Source organism: Bufo bufo, chromosome 5 (genome assembly GCF_905171765.1).
Source record: "Bufo bufo chromosome 5, aBufBuf1.1, whole genome shotgun sequence".
NCBI classification, from domain to species: domain Eukaryota; kingdom Metazoa; phylum Chordata; class Amphibia; order Anura; family Bufonidae; genus Bufo; species Bufo bufo.
Genome location: NC_053393.1, coordinates 410,553,136 through 410,578,490, shown reverse-complemented (window position 1 = coordinate 410,578,490; position 25,355 = coordinate 410,553,136). Strand labels below are relative to the sequence as shown.

Here is a 25,355-nt window from a genome sequence, read left to right as displayed (position 1 = left end):
CCAGTCTAAGCCCCGGTGATAGATCTGGTGCAGGTCTGGACAACCTGTCTAAGCTTACTCCACCTATAGGATTAGGTAATCTGCCCCTCACGTCTTGTAAGAGAATATTTCTCTTACAACACATTCTTCACATACTTTCACTCACAGACAATCTATAACATCAGTGATATTTCCATGGATGGACCAGGCTGCTGCAGTATCAGCACGCTCTACACCCCCTCGCGGCAGTACATGACAGACCGAAGCCACAAACTGCCCGAAAATCAAGCGTCCCTACGTCTGGGGTCTGCATTCAGAGCATTTAATTAGCTTTATTCCAGAAATGCAGCATATTAGGGCGTAGCTATAATGCAATTCTCTAATAATTAGTGACGAGCATTGCTCCAGCGTGGAGGAGCTTTTGTTTGCACTTCAGACGAGGTTGTGTAAAGCCTCCTGAAATACGGTCACAGCTCTGAATTGGATGGTAAAAGTGTGCCTTGGATAGAGGTCATTGTTACTTTTTTGGCTGGTGCAAGGTTTTCAGTATAAGACTAAGTATATTACTGCGCATGATCCAGTTTATCAAGACAATGCGCTGCCAAGGTTTCCAATGAGTGTGCGCTAATAACGGCCAGGTATGTTCCTGCCAAGGCTAAAATAAACACAATACAGTTATTGTCGAAAAGTTATAACTACTCAAAAAAACTAAATAATAAAGGAAAGGTCATTTTACTGTCTCCTGGCAAGGGTGCAGAATTTAAAGGAGCACTCCAGGGGGAAAATTTGTATTTAAGGTCAAAAAGTAAATAATAATGATAATAATAATAATAATAATAATAATAATAATAATCATCATTATTATTAATTTTCCTACAGATTGCTTTATTCCTAAATTCTCAGCTCCCTTCTATTCCTCCACTGGAGCACGTGAACCGCATTTCTCAACCATACGGCGTCTTTAGACTTGCCGACACTTTGACTCAGCAGGACAATTAATCATCACCCTGGGAATGGGCAGTGTGGGCCCACGTACTTTTGCCCAACTACTTTGGCAGTCCAGTTCTCAAGACTGTCCCTTCAGTGTATGTGTCTTCAAGTCAATATTTAATATAGTGTGTATCAGATGTTCTTGGATCAATAAGACTTTTAGCAGGAACAATGTGTTGTGGTCCTTAGGAAGACGCATTTATTTTTGTCTGGTATCCTTCCTCACGCACAACGCTCACACGTGTTGTAGTATAGCTGTTCTCACTCTACGCATTTCTGCAAATAGATACGAAGTGCATTATCAAGGATACAAGCAAGATAACACGCCTACGGGTACCAGTGGGTGCTTTAAGTCATATTTTCAGAATTCAGCACAGAATTGTCCCACAAAAAAAAAATATTCTACAGTTTTACTGTTTTCAAACCAGCACCTCGATCTGAATACTTTTGTAACTACAAGTAATTAAAAATTTAGCGTAGCCACTGAGTTATTGAATAAAATGTATCTGTGTAGCGCCACCTGCTGTTTGCTCTACTCACTGAGAAGGCCGCACATGCTCAGTTTCATCCTTCACCTGCCTCCTGAGTGGTGACAGGGAGAGAGCTCCAGCAGAAAGGACACGCCCCTGAGCTGCAGCAGAAAAGACACGCCCCTGAGCTGCAGCAGAAAAGACACTCCCCTTGAGCTGTCAGCTTGATAGAAATCTAGCAGAGCAATGAATGGGGAGATCTCTGGATCCATGTGAGGTACAGAGCTGGTTCTAGCTTTGTTAGAAAGAGATTGGCATGTGCTATATGATGTCTGATTTTCATTTTTTTACATTAATCATGGGATAACCACATGGTAACTATTTTTTTTTTTTCATTTTTTAACCCATTCTGTCCCTTTTCAGAACATCTTTATTAAATATTTCTCCCCTTTTGTTCATGCAGCTCCTGCACTGCTGCATTAAAGGGGTTGACAAGTTAAATTTACACAGACAGCAACAGTATATATGTTTAAAAAAAACTAAAGAATTCCTACTCATCGCCTTTTCTCCCATGCCGTTTCCTGGGTGCAGCAGTGATGTCCTGTATACACACCATGTTATCACTGCAGTCAATCACTGGCCTCGGCGGTCATGAACTGTATACTGCTGAGGCCAGTGATTGGCTGCACAGTGACTTGGTGTGTACTGGACATCACTACTACAGCCAGGAAGAGGTCATCATCACAGCTGGACTGGAGGACGTACACTGGAAGAAGCAGGGGAGAAAAATGATGAGCAGCGCATCTTTTGTTATTTTAGCAAATTGAATGTTGCTGCCAGAGTTATCATTTAGGGTTTTCCGAGATTTAAATCCTTATAACCTATCCTCTGGATAAGTCATCAATATCGGATTGGGGTGGGTCGGGTGCCCAGGAACCCCAGCGATCAGATGTTTGAGAAGGCACCGATGCCCCTGTAAGCACCGCAGCCTTCTCCATGCTCACCAAGCACAGCGCTGTACATTGTATAGCGGCAGTGCTCGGTATCGCAGCTCAGCCCCATGGCAATCATACCGCATACATGTCCAATACATAACACATTCAACTATAAATACAATAGAAATAAAAACATAACCAAGACAGTGGAGACAACCAATGGCCGAGGCCTGTTTATTAATAACCAATAACACATTTTAGAGCCTAGTCATAGACTCAAACCATAATAATAATAACTTCAGAGTCCATCCTATACACAGGATGACCCATGTAAAACCACCCATATAGGCCAATGACCATCCTATTCCAGAAAAGAGGGTGGGGGGGGCATGTGGGTCCAGGCTTCATGGGGTTCCGCAGACAAAAGGCAAGCCAGCCCGCGGAGCCAGGACACTTATAGCCCCACTCCTGAACCCCCCCACCAATCAGGTACTTGTTGCCAGGGTCCGGGTATCTCTACCCGAAACCCTGAAACCAGACAGGCCCTAAACTTTAGCCAATTACGGCCATCACTGGGCAGAATATCCACTCTGCCCAGTGACCACCGCAAAAACGGAGGGAAATTTTCCCTCCAAAACCCATACTAAAAATAGTATCTCAATCACTGGGCAGAAATAAACCTCAGCACAGTGAAGGAGACACTTAACATGGGACAATGCTGATAAGGCCATGTGGATCCCTCCTTAATGCCCGGGATGCGGCCATTCACTTCTATGAGGCTGAGATGCACCTAGGACACGTGGCCGATGAAAGTGATGTCACCAGGCCTAGGCAAAGCTGAGAGAAGGCCGGGGCACTTCTCAGCCGATTCTGGGTTACGGAACCCCACCGATCAGATACTCATGCAGAGGATAGGCCATTAGTATTTAATTCTCGGAAAACCGCTTTAACTTGGATAACCCCTTTAACTGGGCTGCATGTATTTTCTTTTAATATAATCAATAACAGAGTTCGATTTTATTTCATTTTGCACCAGACATGAAAGATCATTAACTTGCTTATGGATGAAGGAAAATAGGTCTTCATCACTTTGGCTTTCACAACCTTCATGTTCCACTGCTGACCAGAGGGATGACTTGTCACTTTTCACCTAGAGGTGATGGTGCCCGCTGTGACAGTTCCCTGATGCGCTGCCAGGCTCAAGAAGCCATCTGAGGTAAATAACGTTTAAATACGCAGTGTACCAAGTCCCAGAAGAGAGCCAATCTATGTGTAATTGACTGCTTCGGAGGATGTCACACCAATGTGCCTGTAACTGTAGCTGTAAGTATATATAGATTTCTTGCCGGCAGTTTACATTCATTTCGCCTTCAATTATACCTGCACACAGTTGGAACACATTTGACTAAAAGCCGAATTTTCTGATTATTTTCAAACTGAAAGAAAAACTCCTGAAGGAAGACATAAAGCTGGAAGCACCTTAAGTGAATGTGGCTAAGCGGTAATACTAGAAGTGACCCAAGGACAAGAATGACTCCATTTCTGGGAGGAAAACCAGAAGCAGATACTTTTTGCTAATCTCTGCAGCCCTCCGTAATCTTCAATTCATAAATGTCATTTATTCACCAAACTGACATGCGACGTTTCGACGTGCTTGATAAAGACCAACGCGGTCGAAACGTTGCATGTCAGCTTGGGGAATAAATCACCTTTATGAATTGAAGATTATGGAGTGCTGCAGTCCCCATTTTAGTTTTTGGATGACTGGGGGTACTACAGGCCGGTCCCCAACACTGCGAGCACCACCACTAAACCAAGAGCCTTTGCCGTAAGCGCTGCTACAAACAACATTTTTCACTTTTTGCTAATCTCTGTAATGGTTCGTGGCCAACAGGTCCCTCACTTTGGCCGGTGGGGGCCACAGACGCTAGAGCTACACATAAATGGCTAAACAACTATTCATTGCACAACCTGAATAATTCCAGTGAATAATTCCAATGTGAAACTTCATTTAGAAGTGCCTGTATTATACAGTATTATTAGAAGACCATGTTTAAAGGACCCAATACAGTTTAGACTGTTTTGGCCAAAGCCATAATCTTCAGCAAGACTGTCTGACAATCTAATGTATACGAGGAGCTTCCAGCTCTCCCCCGACTTCATCTGCGAACAATCGAGCAAGTTGAATTTCAACGCCCAATACTTATTCTCCGGAGAGAAAATCCATCTCCAGAGGGGTCTGATGGTGGCTTTCTCCTCTCACCATCGAAAACACATGCATGCTTAGCCAAGCTCAGTGTGTACGTGTTTGGGGGAGTCAGTATGAATAGCTGCTGGATGACAACTATTGATGGTGTATGGATGCCTTAACACCTCACTATAAAGTTAAAGGGGTTATCCTGGGAGCTTCTGAAACAAAAAAAGCTCCCAAACTCTTCACTGCAGTGTTAGTAATTGTCCCATAATATTTTTAGGAGTTTTCCATGTATAAATTATCTCATACATTACCCGGCTATGCTGCTTGATGCTCTCCTGAATGTCCAGGTTGAGCGAATTGAATGCAAGGAACCTAATACGGTCAGTGTAATACAATAGATTTCAGGACTCAGGTCACACAGCATTATAAATCAGTATAATGCTCTGCCCATCTTGTGAGAGGAGGGGAGGTCAGGACGGGACTTCTCACTGCCACCCCCTTACCTAAAGCCTCATGCAGATGTCCGTGGAACACGGTCCGTGAGCTACCGGATACTGGCATGACGGCGGCGTGCGCTCCTGCAATGCCAGTCCGGTATCTCACGGACCGTGTTCCACGGACGCCTGCATGAGGTTTAATACACACTGTTGTTTTTGATCCGCTCACTGACGCAAGATCCCAAGTATGGCTGCTCCAGCGGACTCCATCCCTTCAAGGTTGCCTCGCAAGTACAGAAATCGTGTGATGTAAGTGATTACAATCTGAGATTAATGTGTGGGGAGTTGCAGCCTGCAGTCCTTTCAGTTATGTGATACGGGGGTCGTGTCGTAGGAAGAAGCATCGGAACTTCTGGTGTCACGTGGACTCAGGGTGGAGTGGCAGAATGAGGGATTCTGGATGACAACATTCTATGAGTAAGTTTTATACCTCAGCATTTTAAATATATAGAAGAGGATTTTTGGCTACCCCATATAATCCCTTTAATAAAGAAGAGATACCGTATTTCTCGCTTTATAAGACACACTTTTTTCCCCCCAAAAGTGGGGGGGAAATGGCAGTGTGTCTTATAAAGCAAATGGTGCAATTTTTACATTGCTGACACTGATACATCGCCTGCCACTATGCTGCACAGCGCGGCTTGCGATGTATCAGTTACAGTAAGCGGGGTGGGAGGAGGGGCTGTAGGCTGGCATCTGCTGTGCACTGGCAGCGGGGCCCGATGCAGTCACTGTACTGCATTACACCGCGACCTCCTCACAGCAGTCTTTACATGTAAAGTCTGTTTATTTAATCCTCAACCAGTGGCTCTGGTTTGTTAAACTAGTGTAATCGTATGTAGTAGTACTCACTATCAAAGCGGAAGACAGGCTGGCAGTGTAACGTTACTCATTCATTCACGCTCCTCCCACTTCATTAATGAAGCTGGCGGAGCAGGAGCGTGAATAAATGAGTGACGTTACACTGCTGGCCTGCCCGCCGATTTGATAGGGAGTACTACTACAGACGATTACACTAGTTTAACAAACCAAAGCCACTGGTTGAGGATTAATCCTCAACCAGTGTCTCATCCGATATATGTGAGAATCCCTATAACTTCCTCTCGTCTGTTGTGACAGATGCAGTGTGGGGTAATGCTGGGGTCTCCCCTGTCCTTCTCAGAGCCGGGATGAGGAGGTGATGCTCTGGCTGGACGCAGATGGTGTGGAGAACACAACGGCTGGTAGCGAGCAGGGTGCAGACCCTCTCCTCCTCCCGCCCCCGTTACCACAGTGCGCCCGGTACTTTACAGTCTACTTCACACACAATAAAACTTCCCTCTCCTATGCAGTCACATAACCTGAGAAGAGTAAGACACCCGCGCAGCCCCGCCAGCTCCGGGCATCATCGAGCCGGTTACCTGGGCAACCCCGTCACCGCCTCCGGAACTCCCGCCTGTGCCAGATGCTCTGGGCCAATCAACTTCCAAAGCTCAGCCACGAGAGGGGATTCCAGCCAATAACAGCGCACAATGCTGCACATCGCTCGGTGTACTCTACTTGGTCCCTGAGCTGGATGTTGAGGGGTGTAGCGGGTGCCAGTGGACCCCACTGACATAATGGAGTGTGTTACCAGAAAACATGTGTCATCCACATATCACCCCCATAACAGTGTCATCCAAGACCACCATTAGTTCAAAACCCAACAAAAGCACACCTTTTGGTTAAAAATATTTTTTTTCTTATTTCCCCCTCAAAAACCTATCATCAGGTGCATCTTATAAAGAGAAAAATATGGTAGCTGTAAAACTCCGGCCTACCCGTCTATAGAATGGAGCCATGAATGCTGACAATTTAAGTATAACATGAAACCTTGTTGGGAGGACCACACAAAATTGCATTGAAAAGTGGTCTCCTAACAGTGTGGTCTTTTTAAGCAAGATGGTCAGTATGAATAATATTATGGTGGGACAAATTCAGTCACAGGAAATCTGGTCTCGATAATGGGGTTGGTTTTCGCAAAAAAAAAAAAAAAAAGGTCTTTTGAGAGCTTTTGGTGTATTAGGAAATTACAATATTGGTGTTACAGTAGATGGTGAATGTCCATGTGCAACAGTGCAAGTCAACCTCATTGGTCTGACAGGGTGGAAATAGCAAAATGTTGAGTGGTCTACTGACATCAGCGGTGATCTGCAGGGGTATCGCCACAGAGGGTGGATAGGCTGCAGTTGCGCCCACACCCTGACGCTTGGGCCCTCTGCCACACAACAACACACCAGTATTATAAATGGCACATGGTACATGTTAGATTTATTTCACACTGAGATCCAGAAGCAAAGTCAAAGTGGCCTGAAATCTGAGACTTGACCTATCTCAGCAGGCAACTGAAGGAAAGGAAAGCAAATGAGCATATAAGCAACACCAAAACAAGTTGTAATACGCAGCCTTGATCTGAACCCTCCCATAGACTGTGTTTAGGACACAAGTGGATTTATCTCACACAGAAAAGAAGCCGCCAGAAACGCTTTGCTACAGTATGAATAATTGCTTCATTTTGACCTTTCGTCCTGCAACGAAAGCAATTATTGATGTACAAAAATCCAGCATTTTATTTCAGCAATTGTGTCTTGTGTAGATCTGTCCTTGTCTTTAAGAAACTGTAGTGTAAATAAACCGTCTTGTAGAAAAAAAAAAAGTGACATTACAAGACTGTGGGCTGGTGTCATCTGAAAACTGACGTACTATGTAGATAAATGAGGATTTATCTAGACAGCAAGTGCTTATCCACTCAGACTGAAAGATGAATCAAAGGCGTTTTCTAAAAGGGTTGTTTCCAGTATGGAATCCGTCTATTCAGAGCTCTGAATAGGTGTCACCGTTTTATTTACCAACCACACAGAATCAGGAGAACATAAAAGCATGTTCCCTCTGTAGCTACTGCTGCCAATTTCCTGAGATAATGGCTGGTGCGACCGACACGAAACCCGACTTGCTCTTCTAAAATACCCAAAAAATAGCTGATAAAATACAGAAACAGAAATCAACAAAAGGTTTACTGCTCCACAGATTCCAAAATTAATAGCACGGAAGTAAAGATCCACGTAGAGAGAGGTTTGAAATAAATGGTTAAATGCGGAGAACGCATTCCAATAATACTTTGCAGGGGAGCAGACGTTTCAAACTGTCTAGGTTTGTCCTGGAGATATATCAGCAGACAAAGGCTAGTTTACAATGGCCTATATATTGTGGAATCTACTGACAGTCTAAAGTGCTTTTGGCAGAGCTTCGCTTTAAAGGGAATCTGTCACCACCAGCAAGGCTTAAATAAGTACAGTAATACATGTACAGAACACCTGCCTCTGACTCCAGATCAGTAATTTAATGTCCATATAGAGCCCCATTTACCCCACTGTGTGCCCGCAAACCAGGCACGGAAGGCAAGAGGACTCCTTTGCATGCGCACATAATGGAGAGGACTCCAGAAGAAGTCCTCTCTATGTATTTCACTACCAGTTTGGGGAGCACAACAGAAGAATGGGGGTGAGTATCGACATACAAATTACTGATCCAGAGTCAGCGGCAGGTATTCTATAAATTATTGTACTTACTATGGCTTGCCGGACGTGACAGATCCCCTTTAAAGAGGCTGGCAAACAATCGGGGTATTTTTTTAGGCAGCCCCGCTCCTTCCTGGGTAGACCAATAAAGGGAAGCATACTGCTCCCCACCGCTGAGTCTCGACAACTTCCTTCCCAGGGCTTAGCTGCCTCGTTCTGGTCTTCTGCTGTCAACATCTGCTTTAACCAATCGCTGGCCACACGGGTGACCTACTCCCCTTTCATCAAGTGACCAGCTGACATCATGCGAGGAGAGCAGGTAACCACTGTGGCCAGTGACTGGCTGCAGCGGTGTCAAAGCAGATGTTGAGCATCTGAGGCTGGGAAGCGAAGGAGCTGAGACCAAGTGGCAAGGAACCGTATGCATGCTTCACTGTGCAGGTCTTCCAGGGGGTGGAGGGGTGTTGTGGCCAACACCTTTAACAGCATAAAAAGCACATAACGAAAGGCTCCAGGATAGAAATATTAATTGGTACCCAAATTATATTTTTGGTTGCCAAATTAAAAAAATCAACATTACATGTAAAATAAAGAAAGCATTCATGCTAGACAATGGGATGACCGACCTTTGCACTAGACTGTAGGCTTTACAGAAAACCATGTTCTCTACATAGTGGCTACCAGCAGCCACCGCAAGAGGGAGCTTACTGCATACTGTTACATGTAGATTCAATTTAATAGTAATAGTTTACAGAAAGCTCTCTTCAGTGGCACCCTGGGCAATTGGCACCTTTACCGGACTCAAAAGAAGCCAATCTAGGAGCTAAACAGTATTGTTTGGTTGCATTGGCGACTATTTTAGTCATTGTTTGAAGCCCAATAAAAAGTATGGTATATAAAAGAAAATGCACAAAAAACAAGCAAAGTAAACGGAGCAGACATCTTCGATTTAAAGTGTGAATTCCCTTTTCTCACAAAATTGGGTAATTGTACAGAGACAAATGTATATGTATTTCTTGTTGCTGCCTCGCTTTGCAATCTGTAGCAAAAACAGAGGTCAAACTAAAATCCTAGTATAATTAAATCAACCTCAGTGTAGTCAGAACCCCTTTTTGTGAAGTAGTCTGTTCCACAGACATGCCATCAGCAGGGCAGTATTACCCAATAAAATGGATCAGACCAAAGAACACAGATAAAGGAGGGGTTCTGACTACACTAAGAACATTAGTGAAGTCAGTTACGACAATAGATACATGAATAAAGTGCATTACAAAAACCTACATTTCAAATGAGCAAAAACCGTTCTAAAGCTCCAAACCAATCTGTCCGTTCACATCTTCACCAACCGTCTCGACGTGCAGACTTGTCATATCGTTTTGAACATACCATCACCAACACTATACAGACATTACAGTAATCCAATATTTAAAAATCACAGAGTCCCAATTATTACAATTGGTGAAATTTTAAAAGACCATGTAAAGTAAAATGAGAAAGGAGAACCACCTAAAATATACATATCAGAACACGTCATACAGCTCTAAAATGACAATGAACAGTAACAGTTCCCAACCATTCCAACAGACTGCAGACTAGATGCGAGCACCACTAGATTCAGTATCTTAGGTTAGTTTGTATGGACCAATCTATGTTCAGACCAGGAATGTTTGATTGTAGTAACATATAAAGAAACAAGATCACAATCATTGACTCCTGCAGACCCCATCATTTCATGACCTGCAGAAGAACGCTCTGGATGTGATCACTCTAATGAGCATTATTAAAGCAATGAAGGAGATTTACTGAAATACAAAAATAGTGTTCACTCTGAGCGCCATATTTTTCCTGACAAACTTGAGCTAACGTGGTGTTACGTTACAGTAGGTAGGGAAAAGCTGGGTTACATTACCATGGTCATCATAAACATTATTCTGAAAATAAAATAAAAGGCATCTTACCTGCAGTTTGGAGGAGGATCCAGTGTTATTTCCGCAAGTTCTTTCTGAATTCTTAAAAAAAAAAAAAAAAAAAATTGTAAATACAATCATGTCATATGGGATTATGCCTAATACAGGGCATAGAAACAAGACTTAATGTTATATAAAATAAAATATAATATGTTAAATTCCTTTAAAGCAGGTCTGTCACATTGAATACGGTGTCCTATCAGCTGCTATAGTGCAGGAGGAGCTGAAAGGCTTAACAGTATTGTAGGAAAAGACAAAAGGGGTCTTCCAATCTGGACATTCATGGTATATAGATAAGACGTGCCATAATTGTCCGATAGGGGAGAGTCCTGCTAATATCTTAAAAACGTGAAAGGAGAGAAAAACAGGAGGAGTGCGCAGCCACCCCTCTATTTAACCAAATAGCCGAGTGTTGGCTTGGTTATTTTTGGAAGTCCCATAGCATTGAACAGAGAGGACGCCGTACAATTGCAGCATGCTCTATGTTCACAGCAGGGCCCCCATTCTTAACATAAGAGTGGGTCCCAGGGGTGGGACCGTCCTCATTGAACATTCATGGCATAACCTATTGATAAGCCATAAATGTTCAGATGGGACAACCCTTTTACGTAGAACTTGGATTTTTGTTTTTAGCTTGAACCCCCGCTCGCTCATGGCTGGTGAGCAGTACCACTCCGTGACTGAAAGCTCTGCACATTCACACTATGTGATGTCATAGTAATAAGTGTGGAAGTGGAGCACCGCACACTGTAATTACTGGGCAGTCGTAGTCAATAATCGGAAAATTGCGGCACTCCGATTTTGGTTATTTATTGATACAATATCATATAACGTTCATGATCCAGTTACATGTAAGCCAAAATAGATAACCACTCTTGATAATGATGACGACGACCGGATAAATAACCAAAATTGCAAACAATCTGACTGCCGCAATTTTCAGATTATAGTAATAAATGCTGGATTATGAATTGTTCTGGATTAATGGAAGGTCCCAGAAAAGTATATTAAAGGGGGTTTCCCACTAACAAAATTAATAACACTTATTCCCTATCCACAGGATAAGTGTCTGATCGCTGGCATCTCCAGTAATCACAAAAACGGACTTCCGTATGAGACCGGAGTGGTGGTGCAAATGTGTTGGTCATGAATGTGCACCACCACTCCATTCTCATAGAGGTCCCTGGTACCTCAGTTTTCATTATCGCTGGGGGTTCCAGTGGCTGGTCCCCAGTCATTTATTCCCTGTCCTGTGGAACCCCTTTGCTCACAGTAGGAAAAGAATGCCCAGCAGGTGCTGGCTCCACAGTGCGCACTTCTAGCAGACTCGACTGTAAAAACAGGACACTTCCCGGTTTCAGGAAATCCCCACAAACACTTGCCTACTCATTTGCATATATTGTACGAGTTATTAAACTTTTTTCAGTTTTTTTCCTTGCAGTATGATCTGCGACATAGGTAGGATTAAACCTGACTCCACAGGACCTATGTTGGAGTGTCAGCAGTTCAGGGGCCTCAGATCTGCTGACAGACAGATCTGCTAGAAGCCGAATATAAAAGGTTAGGATAAAATACACTACTACCACTAGGGATAATAAACAGAGCAGACTTCTAATTAGTTGCTTTTCAGAAATACACTGCTTCTAGTCTATAAAAATTCCAAGATTATCATGCAGTTCTGTGCTAGATACTATAAAGCTAGATTAATAGATTGCAACTTTATATTGTAAAAAAAAAAAAAAACACACACTTAAAGGCTATATACACCTTCAGGGGTAATTATTTTTATGATTGCATTTTACTCATTTTGGGCTAAATAATATTTTCAATTGGTCTTTATTAAAAAAAAAAAATATTGAGCCTTTCTGTCACACAGGGTTAACTAGCTGTGTGACTGGTACTTTCACGTTGTGCCGGTCATCTAATAAACCATATCTCTAAACTACTAAAAGATCATAAACACTTAGTTAAAGGTTGTATTAGACACCCCGATGATGCAAACGATTGTCGGGAGGGAAGAGGAGGACATGCTATTACATTCAGCGATGTACTCCGTTGAATGGGGAGGAGCGATCGCTATGCCATAGCTCGTCCCCATGCAGGTCAGCTGTATCCCAGCGGCAGATGGCTATTACACAGCGCGATCTGCCGCCGGCACACTGTGATTTTTAAGCATGCATTGCCCGATGAGCGTTTGCTCGTTCATCGGGCATTTGGAGGCAGTACTAGATGATTTAGATAAAACAGAAAGTCAGTCCTGTGTCCCAACACGGACAGTTACTTGCGCTGCTGCTGGTCCCGGGTTAGTGTGGTAGGTTTCACACTGGCAAAGTCAAGTAAATAGGTTTTGGAACCGCGCTGCTGGAAACTATATATTCCGGTCACAGGTGGATGGTACAAGGGTGTCAGCCCCTCTCCTCGACAACCAAAGGATACGGTCCTCCCAGACCTCCTCCTCTACAAGATTTAAGGAGATAGGCAAGATAGTGAAGCACCCTTGAGAATATTATTCTAAAAGGTTTTATTCTACTTACAACAGGTCAGTAGACAAAAGGCATAAAAATACAAAGTGATCGTCACGTTCCTGCCCGACCCGCGTTTCGATACCTCGCTTCTTCATCGCCCTTGAAGAAGCGAGGTAGCGAAACCCGGGTCGGGCAGGAACGTGACGATCACTTTGTATTTTTATGCCTTTTGTCTACTGACCTGACCTGAAAGTATCCTTATTCTCACATATCATTCTGCATACAACACTGAGGCGCTCAGCTGGTAGACCGCTGTAGTGCACTGGCGAGAAAGTCCTCGGGAGGTCTGCAAATATTTATTAGACATAAATGGTGCATGTATATTTATAATGTAAGGTTGAATAAATATTATGTTCCAGACGTTCATTCTCAGTTACACAGTTCATTCACAGCAGCATTCGTAATTGTCCATTCCTAAACACATGCAATTATGGAATTTTGTCCTTTTAAAAATAGATTTTTCATATTATTTTAAACTTTGGAAAACAAAAATATCTATTTTATGCTGTTTTAATGAGAACTTTAGTAATAATATACGCACTATGGGGGTCATTTACTATTCTGATATACGCCTAAATTTCGCGCAGATGGCTGCGCAATTCGCCCCGCTGCTCACGCCAGGTCTAAAATTGTGGGTGTGGGCGAAGGGGACAGGACGGGCTGTTTCAGGCGTAGAAAAAGGTCTAAATGTAAGACAGCGTGGAAGCAGCTTACATTTAGAACTGGATCTGGATGCACCTCTTCACAACTTCAGCAGATCCACGGCCAGTTTAGGGCTTTATTAAGAACGGCGTCTAAAACGTCGGTCTTGATAAATGTGCCCCTATATTATTAAGTGAAACCCAACAGTAAAGCCATATAATGAATATTTAAAGCCTAGGGAACGTGTCTGCAGAATCAATGCTAGTAAACCTAGCATACTGCCTGGTGGGGTTGCTCCTGCTGATTAAAACTTTACCTGTCTTGTGGAAATCAGTTTCAGCATTCTAGAGCTAAAATAATTTTATTCTTTATGTAATTTAGAGCTTTAGTGCACCAAGGGCTGTGACCAGCCCTGGAAAGATGAGGAGCGGAGGTGCGTGGAGGGGCTAGCGTCTGCCCCTCAATGCACTGAAGCTCTCATTTCCATAAAGAATAAAAGGAACGCCATAACCGATTTTCACAAGATAGGTATCATTTTAATCAGCAGGATCAAACCTACCAGGCATAATGCCTGGTTTCATAGGGTTGATCCAGCTGAAAGGTGATTTTAAAAGGAAAATGGTCATATCCATTATGCTGCCCTCACTGAGTAGTGATAGACACACTGATTTCTGCGGTCTGTTACCCATATGGTAATGTAAAGTAGCTGCCAAGAATGTAGTTTAATGCTGCCAAAACATGCCTGATAAGGGTCATGGGCCGCCAGAGAAGAGTACGGGTTAGGGTAGGTTCACACACAGTTTTTAGAGGAAGTTTTGAAGCAAATTTTCCTGCAGGTTTTTCAGCCAAAGCCAGAAGCGGATTCGAACGGAATTAGAAATATAAAAGGAAGGACTTATACTTCTCATTACTGCTCGATCCACTTCTGGCTTTGGCCGAAAAACCTGCAGGAAAAACTACCTCCCAAAAACTCTGTGTGAACCTACCCTTAGTCATGAGCTCCAGCTCCCCTGTCCACCTCACAATGATCAGCCGTTTTCTATTAGTTTATCCCTAGGAGAAAACGGTCGTTCAGTGGCAGGTGGGCGGGGAGAGAGGGAGCTCATGAATAAGCCGGACTCTTCCCTGGCAGCAAGGGACTCTTCTCAGACGCATGTCGCCAGCATTACATTGTTGAACAGATAAGTGACAGACCACTGAAATCAGCATATCTTTCACTCCTTTATGCTGCTCTCCGTGAGGGTCCCCTTTAAACGTATCTGGATCGTATAGAGCTGAAACTACATAAATATATGATTAAATACATAAATACAGCATTCTTGAACAAAACAAAGTGAACAGAAGGGGAAATGTATCAAACGGGGGTAAAGAAAAACTGGCTTAGTTGCAGATACAACCAATCAAATTCCACCTTTCATTTTTCAAAGGGGCGGAGCACTGAAAAATGAAAGGTGGAATCTAATTGGTTGCTAGGGGCAGTTTTACGTTATACCAGTTTGCTAAATCTCCCTCAGTGGATTTTGATCCTCTGGGGATAAAGGGCATATTAGACTGCAAGATTATCGGCAAATTATCATGAACAAGCTCTTTCTCAATAATTGGCTCGTATAATCAAGCGACCGATCAGCTGATGAAAGATTAAAGGGGTTATCCAAGGCCTATAATGCCCCCCCATATGCCCGGGCCCCTCACACAGAAAGTACCTCCTTCGCTCCCCAGCACCCGCTTCACTTCTGATCTCTGAGCCAATAGCAGGCTGCGGCGGGAACAAGCCTCCCGGTGATGCTAGGGGGGCTCGTTTCTGCAACCCCCTAACCGCCCCCCCCCCCCCCAGCCTCCTTCCCCCCCAACCTCCTTCCCCGCCGTCGCCGGATGTTTTCATCCGCGTAACAGGGAGATGCAACAGCGGCCGTGGGTGATGGGGAGCGAGGTAAGTACTGTCTGTGTGAGGGGCATTATAGGCCATGGATAACCCCTTTAAGTAATCTTGAGAGACAACTACCTGATTCCACAATTTTATTGCTAGCCTGTAAAACTATTACTATTGTGGATAGGGGATAACTTCCTCAAACCCCTTTAAGAGGAAACTACACAAACACACTAAATGGCAATAAACCGGATCCAGGTACCCTAGTGCTGGCTGTGTAATACATATCCATTATAACATGAACATCCAGAGGGCATAACACATATCTATTCTAAAATAATAAACACTACTTTAAATGAACCATGTCTGTGTCCAATATATGTACACATGTAATATTTATGATGGCGGTTCAAGTACTATATACTTCTATGCATTCATTAACTAGTCACTGGGATGAATCAAAGTGCTATTGTCTGCAGAAAATGGATAATGGAAACCGTCTGCATCAAATGTTCTTCCCGTCTGAAAAGGAAAAGTTCTAGAGAAGCATAACAAATGAGAACAATTACAAGTAATAAGTACAGCACTAACTAAAACCTCCAGCCTCAGATTTCAGGGCTGAAACCTGGGACAATTGAAGAACATTTTTACCGAAAATAAACCCCAGGAGGTATATCTTCTGCTCGTTTATGGAGTGATCTACCTTACACAGCGACATAGTATGCATGAAAAAAGAGAAAAGTCCATCAAGTTCAACCAAGGGATGGGTGAGCATGTGAATTAAGGAAAGCGGAGGGAGAGACTAGACTTCTACACATTTCCATACATGGTATTTAATTCTAAGAATTCATCTAATCCTTTTTAAAACTGTCAACTATTCCTAGAGTGACCACCTCCTGAGGTGGACTATACCTCGGTGTTAAAGAGAATTTGCCACCAGTTTAATGCTGCCCTATCCGAGAGTAGCATACACTGTTGACTGAAACCTTTAGCAGAATGCTGGGTGACTTCCTTACTTGACTTGACCCAGCTGTCCTGCTAAAACCTCCATCGAATAGCTCCAGCTCTAGAGCTCTTCAATACATAGTATGCGCCAGAGAGTCCTCATATTTATAAGCTCCTTGCTCTCCCCACCCCCACAGGTGAATGAATGCAATAGGAAAATAGCTGTCAATTGGCGGTACCAGCGGCAGACTGGCCATAGACCCTACAGGGAAATTTCCCGGAGGTACGATGCCCAGTGGGCCACTCAAGGCCTCCTCATGGCCACCAGCCGCGTACATAAAGATCTGATGCTCTCAGGATTAAGTAATGTAGGAACATCAGGCACAGGTGCCCTCCTGAAATCAACTGTATTTCTATACTCAGTAGTAATACAGCTGAATACTATGACAAGGGTGTCGGCATTTTGTGCTGCACTGTGGCATTTGGTTTTGCTGGGGCAGTTCTTTTGCTCTGTATTGGGGTATTTGGTTGTGCTGGGGCAGTATTTTGTGCTGCACTGTGGTATTTTGTTCTGCACTGGCCCCGACTACTTGCGTTTGCCCTGCCTACCTGTGTTATCCCACCTTCTGTTAGTTTGGACCCCCTCTACAACAAGGGGCCACTTTTCGTTTCCAGTCTGCCCCTGGGCGGGATGGAGAGCCAGGATCTCCTGGATAGGAGGACTTCCAACCTTGTGCAGAATGCCGAGCATGGCCCACGTTGAAGCTTGTCAATGCAGATTTCAACTTAAGTAAGTGACCCAACTGGTATTCTTCACCAGTTTATGCTGCCCTCAGATGGCGACACATTCCCTTTAAGGGTATGTCCCCATGGATCGGATTTGCGCGTCATTGACATGGGTCAAATACTCTTGTGCGGCAAATCTGCAGTATTTTACGGAAACAGTAAAGTGCGATTTATAAGAAAATTCATCCACATGCTGCTGCTAAAAATCTGCAGTGTAAAGTTACCTGCAGGGTGGATTTTAAATCCACAGCCTGTCAATTTATGGTGCAGATTTCACCCTCTGCAATGCAAAGAGTTAAAACCAGGGCAAATCCAAAGTAAAATCAAATGGATTTTGCCACTGATCCATAGCAGATTTTGCTGTGGAAAAGCAGCACAATCCACAGTGGAAATTCTGCCCAAAGTGGCCATATCCTAACATAGCTCCATACCCTTTATATTCAGAACGGTATATAACTATACAGATTGGCCACCGGGCAGTCTCATACAGGTTAGGTCGAAATCCCATTTCTAGTCTGCAGATGATAAAATCCTGGTAGAATACATGTGCCTGGAGGAATTCTCCAACAACATATGACGGATGATGAATGAAGAGACCATGGCACAGCAGGTGGCGGTATATGCTTCCAGCTGCTTCGCGCAGCGCTGCCCTCAGAATTTAGTTTCTAATCAATCACATCATCATCGCATCAGGGAGGAGGAGGCAGCAATCCCTGGGCATGGATTACCATGAAGATATCCCATGACGTGAACCATGCCTGCGCCAGGAACAGAACACCAATCCGGTAAGATTTCATGGACATCCTATCCTTTTATTTTATGTTTGTACTTTTTGCATCTCAGAATTTTCCGAATGACTTAATAGCAACTGGGAAGATCTAGAAATAAGGCGGCAGTCACTTTCTGCTTCTACGTACGGAAAATCTGTCATATGTGTCTATAGGTCACAATCCTCATGATAAATGTCTCCGATAATACAGGCGGCCATAAAACAGACGACACGTGTTGTTAGCTGCGAGCTCTTAAGCATCTGCTGCAGCTTTCGTATAATAAAATCCTATTGTTAGCCGTGACTAATAAGACAAGGCCGGGGCAAGACAAAATTCATACGGGTCACAGCTGCTTGAAGTATAGGACACAAGTCACTAGGGACAGTTGTTTTAGGAGCGTCTTATGTCAGTTTTTAACTTAGGAAAAATTGGTAGCAACTGTACTGACAGATAACAGCTCTACCGCCAGCAGTACTAGGGACAGGCGAGGTGGACAGGTACCGCCTTCTGTGTCTGGATGGGTTTATACAGTGTGGACAAATCAGAATAAAAAAAAGTGTATTGTAAAAAAAAGAAAAATTGCCACGTTCTACAATACGGTAATTTCCCTTGAAAGTTTTACATGTCAAATGTCAAAATGTTTCACCTGTAAAATACACTTGAGCAATCATGCATTGCTCGTTTCCATGGTTACGACCACCCTACAATCCAGCAGCAGTGGCCGTGCTTGCACACTGTAGGAAAAAAAAATCACTAGCCTCCCTGGTGGCCGGGACAGTGGGACCACACATAGGCTAGTGCTTTTTCCTACAGTGTGCAAGGAAGACCTCCACTGATGGATTACAGAGTAGTCGTAGCCATGGAAACGAGCAGTGTACAATGTGATGGAAAAATGAATGCAGCCAGCAAAGGAAGCAATATGGACAATCACAATACATTAGTAAGTGCCTTGTATTAACTTCCTCTACATGATACATGTTATCTGCTGGAGTGAGACAACCTGCAGTTATGTATATGGTCAGCTTTAGCTAATGGCGTCCCATACCATGATAACTAGTGTTGGTCCTTTAGGTCTCCACACTATGCAGTAGGTATTCGCCAGCCCTCCTGTGAACTCCGATGCGGTCATCATTAATACTACAGCAGGACCCGCTTTCATCACTGAACACAACTGCTCGCCACTGATGGCCACATCAGAGTTCGAGAGAGAGAGCTGGAAAGCACCTACTACTGTCATCATGCATAGTGCGGAGACACCCAGGACCAACACCGGGTGTCATGGTGTGGGGTGCCATTAGCTACCATGCCTATTCCCATCTGGTATTTGTGGAGGAACACTGACCAGCCTTTTGTATTTTCAGGACATCGTGGAACCAGTCCTAGTGCGTTTTGTGACTCGGTCAGGAGATTTGGTATTCCATTAGGATAACCCCCGCTCACACACTGCCCGCACTAAATAATATGCCCTTCAGGGTATCCAGCAGCTTCCCTGGCCAGCTCAATCATCAGATCTCTCCCCTCTGAGAACATCTAGGACTGGGACAACAGATCTTCCATGCACAGCAGCCGACAACCACCTTGGTTGAACTACATGTCCAAATTGAGAGAGCTTGAAATGACATAAACAGGAGGATATCCAGCATCTATATGACCATTACCACGCCAGAGTGGAGGCCTGTATCGGAACAAGTGAAGATGCCAACCAGTATTAATGTGACCCTGGTTCAACATATATGGCTCATTTCACATGGGCGAGTTTTCCGCGCGGGTGCTATGCGTGAGGCGAACGCATTGCGCCGGCATGGAATCCGGCCCTATTCATTTCAATGGGGCTGTGCACATGAGCGTTGTTTTTCACGCATCACTTCTGCGTTGTGTGAAAATCGCAGCATGTTCTATATTCTGCATTTTTCACGCAGCCCTGGCCCCATAGAAGTGAATGGGGCTGCGTGAAAAACGCATTGCATCCGCAAGCAAGTGTGGATGCGATGCATGCATTTTTCACTGATGGTTGCTAAGAGATGTTGTTTGTAAACCTTCAGGTTTTTTTCACGCGCGTGAAAAAAACGCATCAAAATGCATTACACCCGCACAGAAAAAAAAACTGAATAACTGAACGTAATCGCAGACAAGACTGACTTATTTTGGTACCAAAATCGCACGTTTTTAACTGAACGCACCCTTAAAGCACCCTGAGCCTTTCGTCACGCCGGTGTGAACCCAGAATCAATATAAAGGGGGCACCACCTTGGCTGTGTGATTAATGATCAAGCACCGCTAGCGGTTTATACTTTGTAAATCTCAGCTCAATCGCATTAAGTTTTCCAGGTATTCCTTTGTCATTTACTGGATTTAAAACAACAACAACAACATTCTCAGTGTTTTCCTTTTAAAAAATATTAATGGCTGAACAAGGAATTTAGCATTTTCCGTGAAGCTGCTTGCTACAGCGTAGCCATCATTGGCAAATGTACAATATCAAAGCAGCAAGAATGTTTTCCAAACCATCTATGTAATAAGGGTGTGCACATATGGCTGAACAGCCCCTTTAAGAATACAGATGTATGCTTTTGGCTTTCCATACAAGTCAATGGAGTAGATCTCGGGCATCTCAATAGAAATAAATGAATAAATAAAATATATGGATAACTGGGATTAATGAAATTCAGAACATAGCGCTATTTTTGTAGCCTTTGTATACATTCACCTAAACAGTGTACCTAAACCAAAAGCTTTAGGATAATCAATGATTGAACTAAATATACTCAGCTCATCTTGGACGTATAAAACAGAAACAAATCACCTTTATGTCCTCAGGCCCCATGAACCGGAGCTGAAGTAATAAACTGCAGAAATGAGCTGGATTTTTTATGCTGCTTTTAATATTATTTCTCCATGTTTTATTTTATGTAACAAAAACTCTTTATGAAAAAAACCCCCAAAAAAATAAAAAAAAACACAGTGGCGTCATGCTATGTGCACACCCTTATTACATCGATGTACGAGATCACGCTTGGACATTATACATTTGCCAAGGATGGCTACACTGTTCGCTAGCTGCTAAGGATAGGTCATCAATATCAAATTTGCGGGGGTCCGACACCAGGCACCCCCCGCCGATCAGCTGTTTGAAAAGAAGGCGCGGGTCGTGCCAGTGCTGCCTCCTCTTCATTGATTACCTGCCGTCACGTCTGAAGCGGTGAGCAGGTGTAATTACACCCAAACCGTCCCATTCATTTCAAGAAGAAATAGAAGTGTATAGGAACGAGCTGTCCCATTGAAATGATTGTAATTACACATGCTCACGGCTGCAGATGATCTAGCAGGTCATCAATAAATATAACCTAGAAAACCCCTTTAAACTGAGTTTTTGGAACATTGCAGCCACTCTGACCGCCTTTCTACTAACTTGTTATTCCGCCGAGATCCCGCGCCTGCGCAGTCAGTCCGTGGGCCGGCGCATGCGCACTGCGATGCCCATTCCTTGTATGGCATCACAGTAACTATTGCGGATGCGCCGGCTAACGGCGCGAAGCCGTCGCATGCGCATTAATTACTGTGATGCCATACAAGGAATGGGCATCGCAGTGCACATGCGCCAGCTGACAGACAGAGTGCGCAGGCGCGGGATCTCGGCGGAATAACAAGTTAGTAGAAAGGCGGTCAGAGGGAAAGGATGGGCGGGCGGAGGGTAGGAAGGGGCGGGGGGACGCAATGAAAAGGCTGAGCAAGCAGGGCACCTACGAGCGTAACGCCGCCCCTGGGCACTTGCGAGCCCTCATTTGCATAAGTTATAAAGATCGTTTTTGATGGTTCTACAAGTCCAGGATTGATGCCAGAGGTAATGTTTTTATTAAATGTAAGCATGCTAGGGAGCTATGGGAAGGGTTAAAAAAGTGAAATGCTGATGACAGACTCCCTTTAACTATAATCTGGGGGGAGGGTGGGGGGGGTCATACTAATAAGGGGGTAGATAGAGAGTGGGATATAGTAGGGGATAGTGGTGATTTAGTGGGGGCTGGGGTTAGTGAGGAAAGTAGGGAGAAGACTGCGCAGAACTATACACTGATGAAAAATAGAACTGCTGGTAACAAGTCTAGCTAGCAAAATGGGGGAGCTGGAGGCTATGGTACTAGAAGAGCACATAGATGTAGTTGGTGTGGCTGAGACATAGTTGGACTCTTCTCATGACTGGGCTGTTAATATTGAGGGTTTTACACTATTTAGGAAAGATAGGGTCAATAGAAAAGGTGGTGGCGTGTACCTGTATGTGAGGAGTGATCTGAAGACAAGTGTGAAAGAGACAATTGTGGGTGAGGATGGTGAGGATGTGGAAACCTTATGGGTGGAAGTTCAAAGGGATATAAACACTGAAAAAATAATACTTGGTGTAATCTATAGACCCCATAACATCACAGAGGAGATAGAAACGCAACTGTATAACCAAATAGAGCGGGCGGCACAGGCTGGTACAGTGGTCATAATGGGAGATTTGAACTTCTCAGACATTGACTGGGGTCATGATTCTGCCTCAACCGTAAAGGGGAGAAGATTGCTAAACTTACTGCAGGACCACTTTATGGGCCAGTTTGTAGAATCTCCCACTAGGGGCAATGCCCTGTTGGATCTGGTAATCTCTAATGATGCAGAACTTGTTGGAAATGTTACTGTTCGAGAAACACTAAGTAAAAGTGACCACAATTTTATTATATTCCCCCTAAACTATGAGAAGCAAACTCTGTCAGGCAGAGCAAAGACACTGAATTTTAAAAAGGCTAAATTTCCCTGGGTTGAGGGCAGCATTTCAGGGCATAGACTGGGAGCAGCTACGGTCACATAATAAGGCCTCTTGCACACGAACGTTGTGCATCCGTTACGTGCATTGCGGACCCGCCGTATGCGGGCCTTAATACGGCCAGGGGCACACAACGTTCGTGTGCAAGAGGACTCATACTGAGGATAAATGGGAGAGCTTTAAATCCACAATGAGTAATTGCACAAAAAAATGTATTCCTTTAGATAACAAGTATAAACGGCTAAAATTAAACCCCCCATGGCTTACAGCTGATGTAAAAAGGGCAATAAATGACAAAAAGCGCATTTAAAAAAATACAAATCTGAGGGTCAGCTGTATCCTTTGAAGTTTACAAAGGACTTAATTATATCTGTAAAAGGGAGATCAAATTTGCAAAAAAATACAAAACGAACAGCAGGTGGAAAAAGAGAGCAAAACAAATCCCAAATAATTATTTAAATATATAAATGCTAAAAAACCAATGTCTGAGCAGGTAGGTCCCCTAAATAATGATAAAGGGGGGTTAGTCACTGAAGATAAAGAAAAGGCAGAGTTACTAAATGGGTTTTTTCACTTTGTATATACAAAAGAAGAAAAAGGAGTGTTTCTGGATTTTGCAAAGGCTTTTGATACTGCTCCTCATAGACGTTTAATAGGTAAGGTAAGGCAGGGCTCGACAAATCCCGGGCGCCAGGGCGACCAGGAATTTGGTCCTGGCGCTTGGGTATTTGTCAGCCCGTTTTCAAAGATGCGCTCGGCGCGCACCATGGTTTCCTGAGCCGGCACAGTGGAGAAGGAGAGGAGTCCCTCCCTCCCCACTGTGCGCGGCTGCCGCTGGCCACTAAGAACAGAGTAGGAGGAGAAGGGGAGGGACTGTGGCCACTGCGCCACCAATGAATGTGCTGGCCATATCCCGGCCCCTATGACTGCACACTGTGATCCGCGTGATTAACCCCTCAGTTGAGGGGTTAATCGCGCGGATCACAGAGTCCTGTCAGAGCCTGGTCGGGTGCCGGGAATGTTTGTCTGCATTGGTGGCAGTGGCCACAGGGTCCCCCTCCTCCTCCTCCCCCCATCATTGGTGGCAGTGGGCAGTTCAGATCGGAGTCCCAGCAGTGTAATGCTGGGGCTCCGATCGGTTACCATGGCAGCCAGGAGTCACGCTACTGAAGTCCTGGCTGCGATGGTATGTTAGTGAGCAGCATTATACTCACGTGCGCCGTGGCCGCCGGGCGCTCCTTCTTCTGTCTGTGCGGCTCATTGCTAATGCTTATAGCATTAGCAATGCGCCGCACAGACCTATGAGAAGAAGGAGCTCCCGGCGATCATGGCGCACGTGAGTATAATGCTGCTCACTAACATACCATCGCAGCCAGGACTTCAGTAGCGTCCTGGCTGCCATGGTAACCAATCGGAGCCCCAGCATTACACTGCTGGGACTCCGATCAGAACTGCCCACTGCCACCAATGATGGGGGGAGGAGGGGGACCCTGTGGCCACTGCCACCAATGATTAATACTGGGGAGGGAGGGGGGTGGGTTTGTTACCAGAGGAAGCTGATAAGAGGGAGGGGCTGATCAGAGGCTGGGGGGGCTGATCAGAGGCTGGGGGGGCTGATCAGAGGCTGGGGGGGCTGATCAGAGGCTGGGGGGGCTGATCAGAGGCTGGGGGGGCTGATCAGAGGCTGGAGGGGCTGATCAGAGGCTGGAGGGGCTGATCAGAGGCTGGAGGGGCTGATCAGAGGCTGGGGGGGCTGATCAGAGGCTGGGGGGGGCTGATCAGAGGCTGGGGGGCTGATCAGAGGCTGGGTGGGGCGGCTGATCAGAGGCTGGAGGGGCTGATCAGAGTCTGGCTGCCATGGTCAGCTCCCTGCTGTTGTGTGCACAAAGCACAGGGCAGCAGGGAGAGTGTAAAGTCCTATTCACCCTGATAGAGCTTTATTAGGGTGAATATATGACAAGGGTTCTAGCCCTTAAGGAGGCTAATAGTTATTAAATAAAAAGTAAAAAAAAAAAAAAAAAGTTTAAACACCCCCCCCAAATATAGAAAACAATATATTGCGATATATATCGCACATGCTAAAAATTATATCGCAATATAGATTTTATGACGCGGCTCCGCCTGGCTCCTAACTTTTTTAGCTGGCTCCTAGATTCGAAGGAAATTTGTCAAGCCCTGAGGTAAGGTCTACAGGTTTGCAAAGCATAGTTTGTAATTGGATTGAAAACTGGCTGAAGAACCGTGTCCAGAGAGCTGTGGTCAATGATTCCTATTCAGATGGTCCCGGGTTATAAGTGGTGTAAGATTCAGTGCTGGGTTCTCGATTTAATTTATTTATTTATGATATTGACGACGGGATTAATAGCACCATTTCTATTTTTGCAGATGACACTAAGCTGTGTAGTACTGTGCAGTCTATGGAAGATGTCCATAAACTACAAGCTGACTTGAACA

The 25,355-nt window shown here is 44.5% G+C and overlaps 1 protein-coding gene across 1 annotated transcript in view; it reads right to left on the bottom strand.

Annotated features, from left to right (window-relative positions):
• The window catches only part of LOC121001871 (ubiquitin-conjugating enzyme E2 E2), a 250,505-nt gene that overhangs the window by 187,232 nt on the left and 37,918 nt on the right, over window positions 1-25,355 (bottom strand). The window contains exon 3 of the mRNA XM_040433093.1: window positions 10,563-10,613. Coding sequence (XP_040289027.1) covers window positions 10,563-10,613 — 51 coding nt within the window. The remainder of the gene's footprint in view (window positions 1-10,562; window positions 10,614-25,355) is intronic.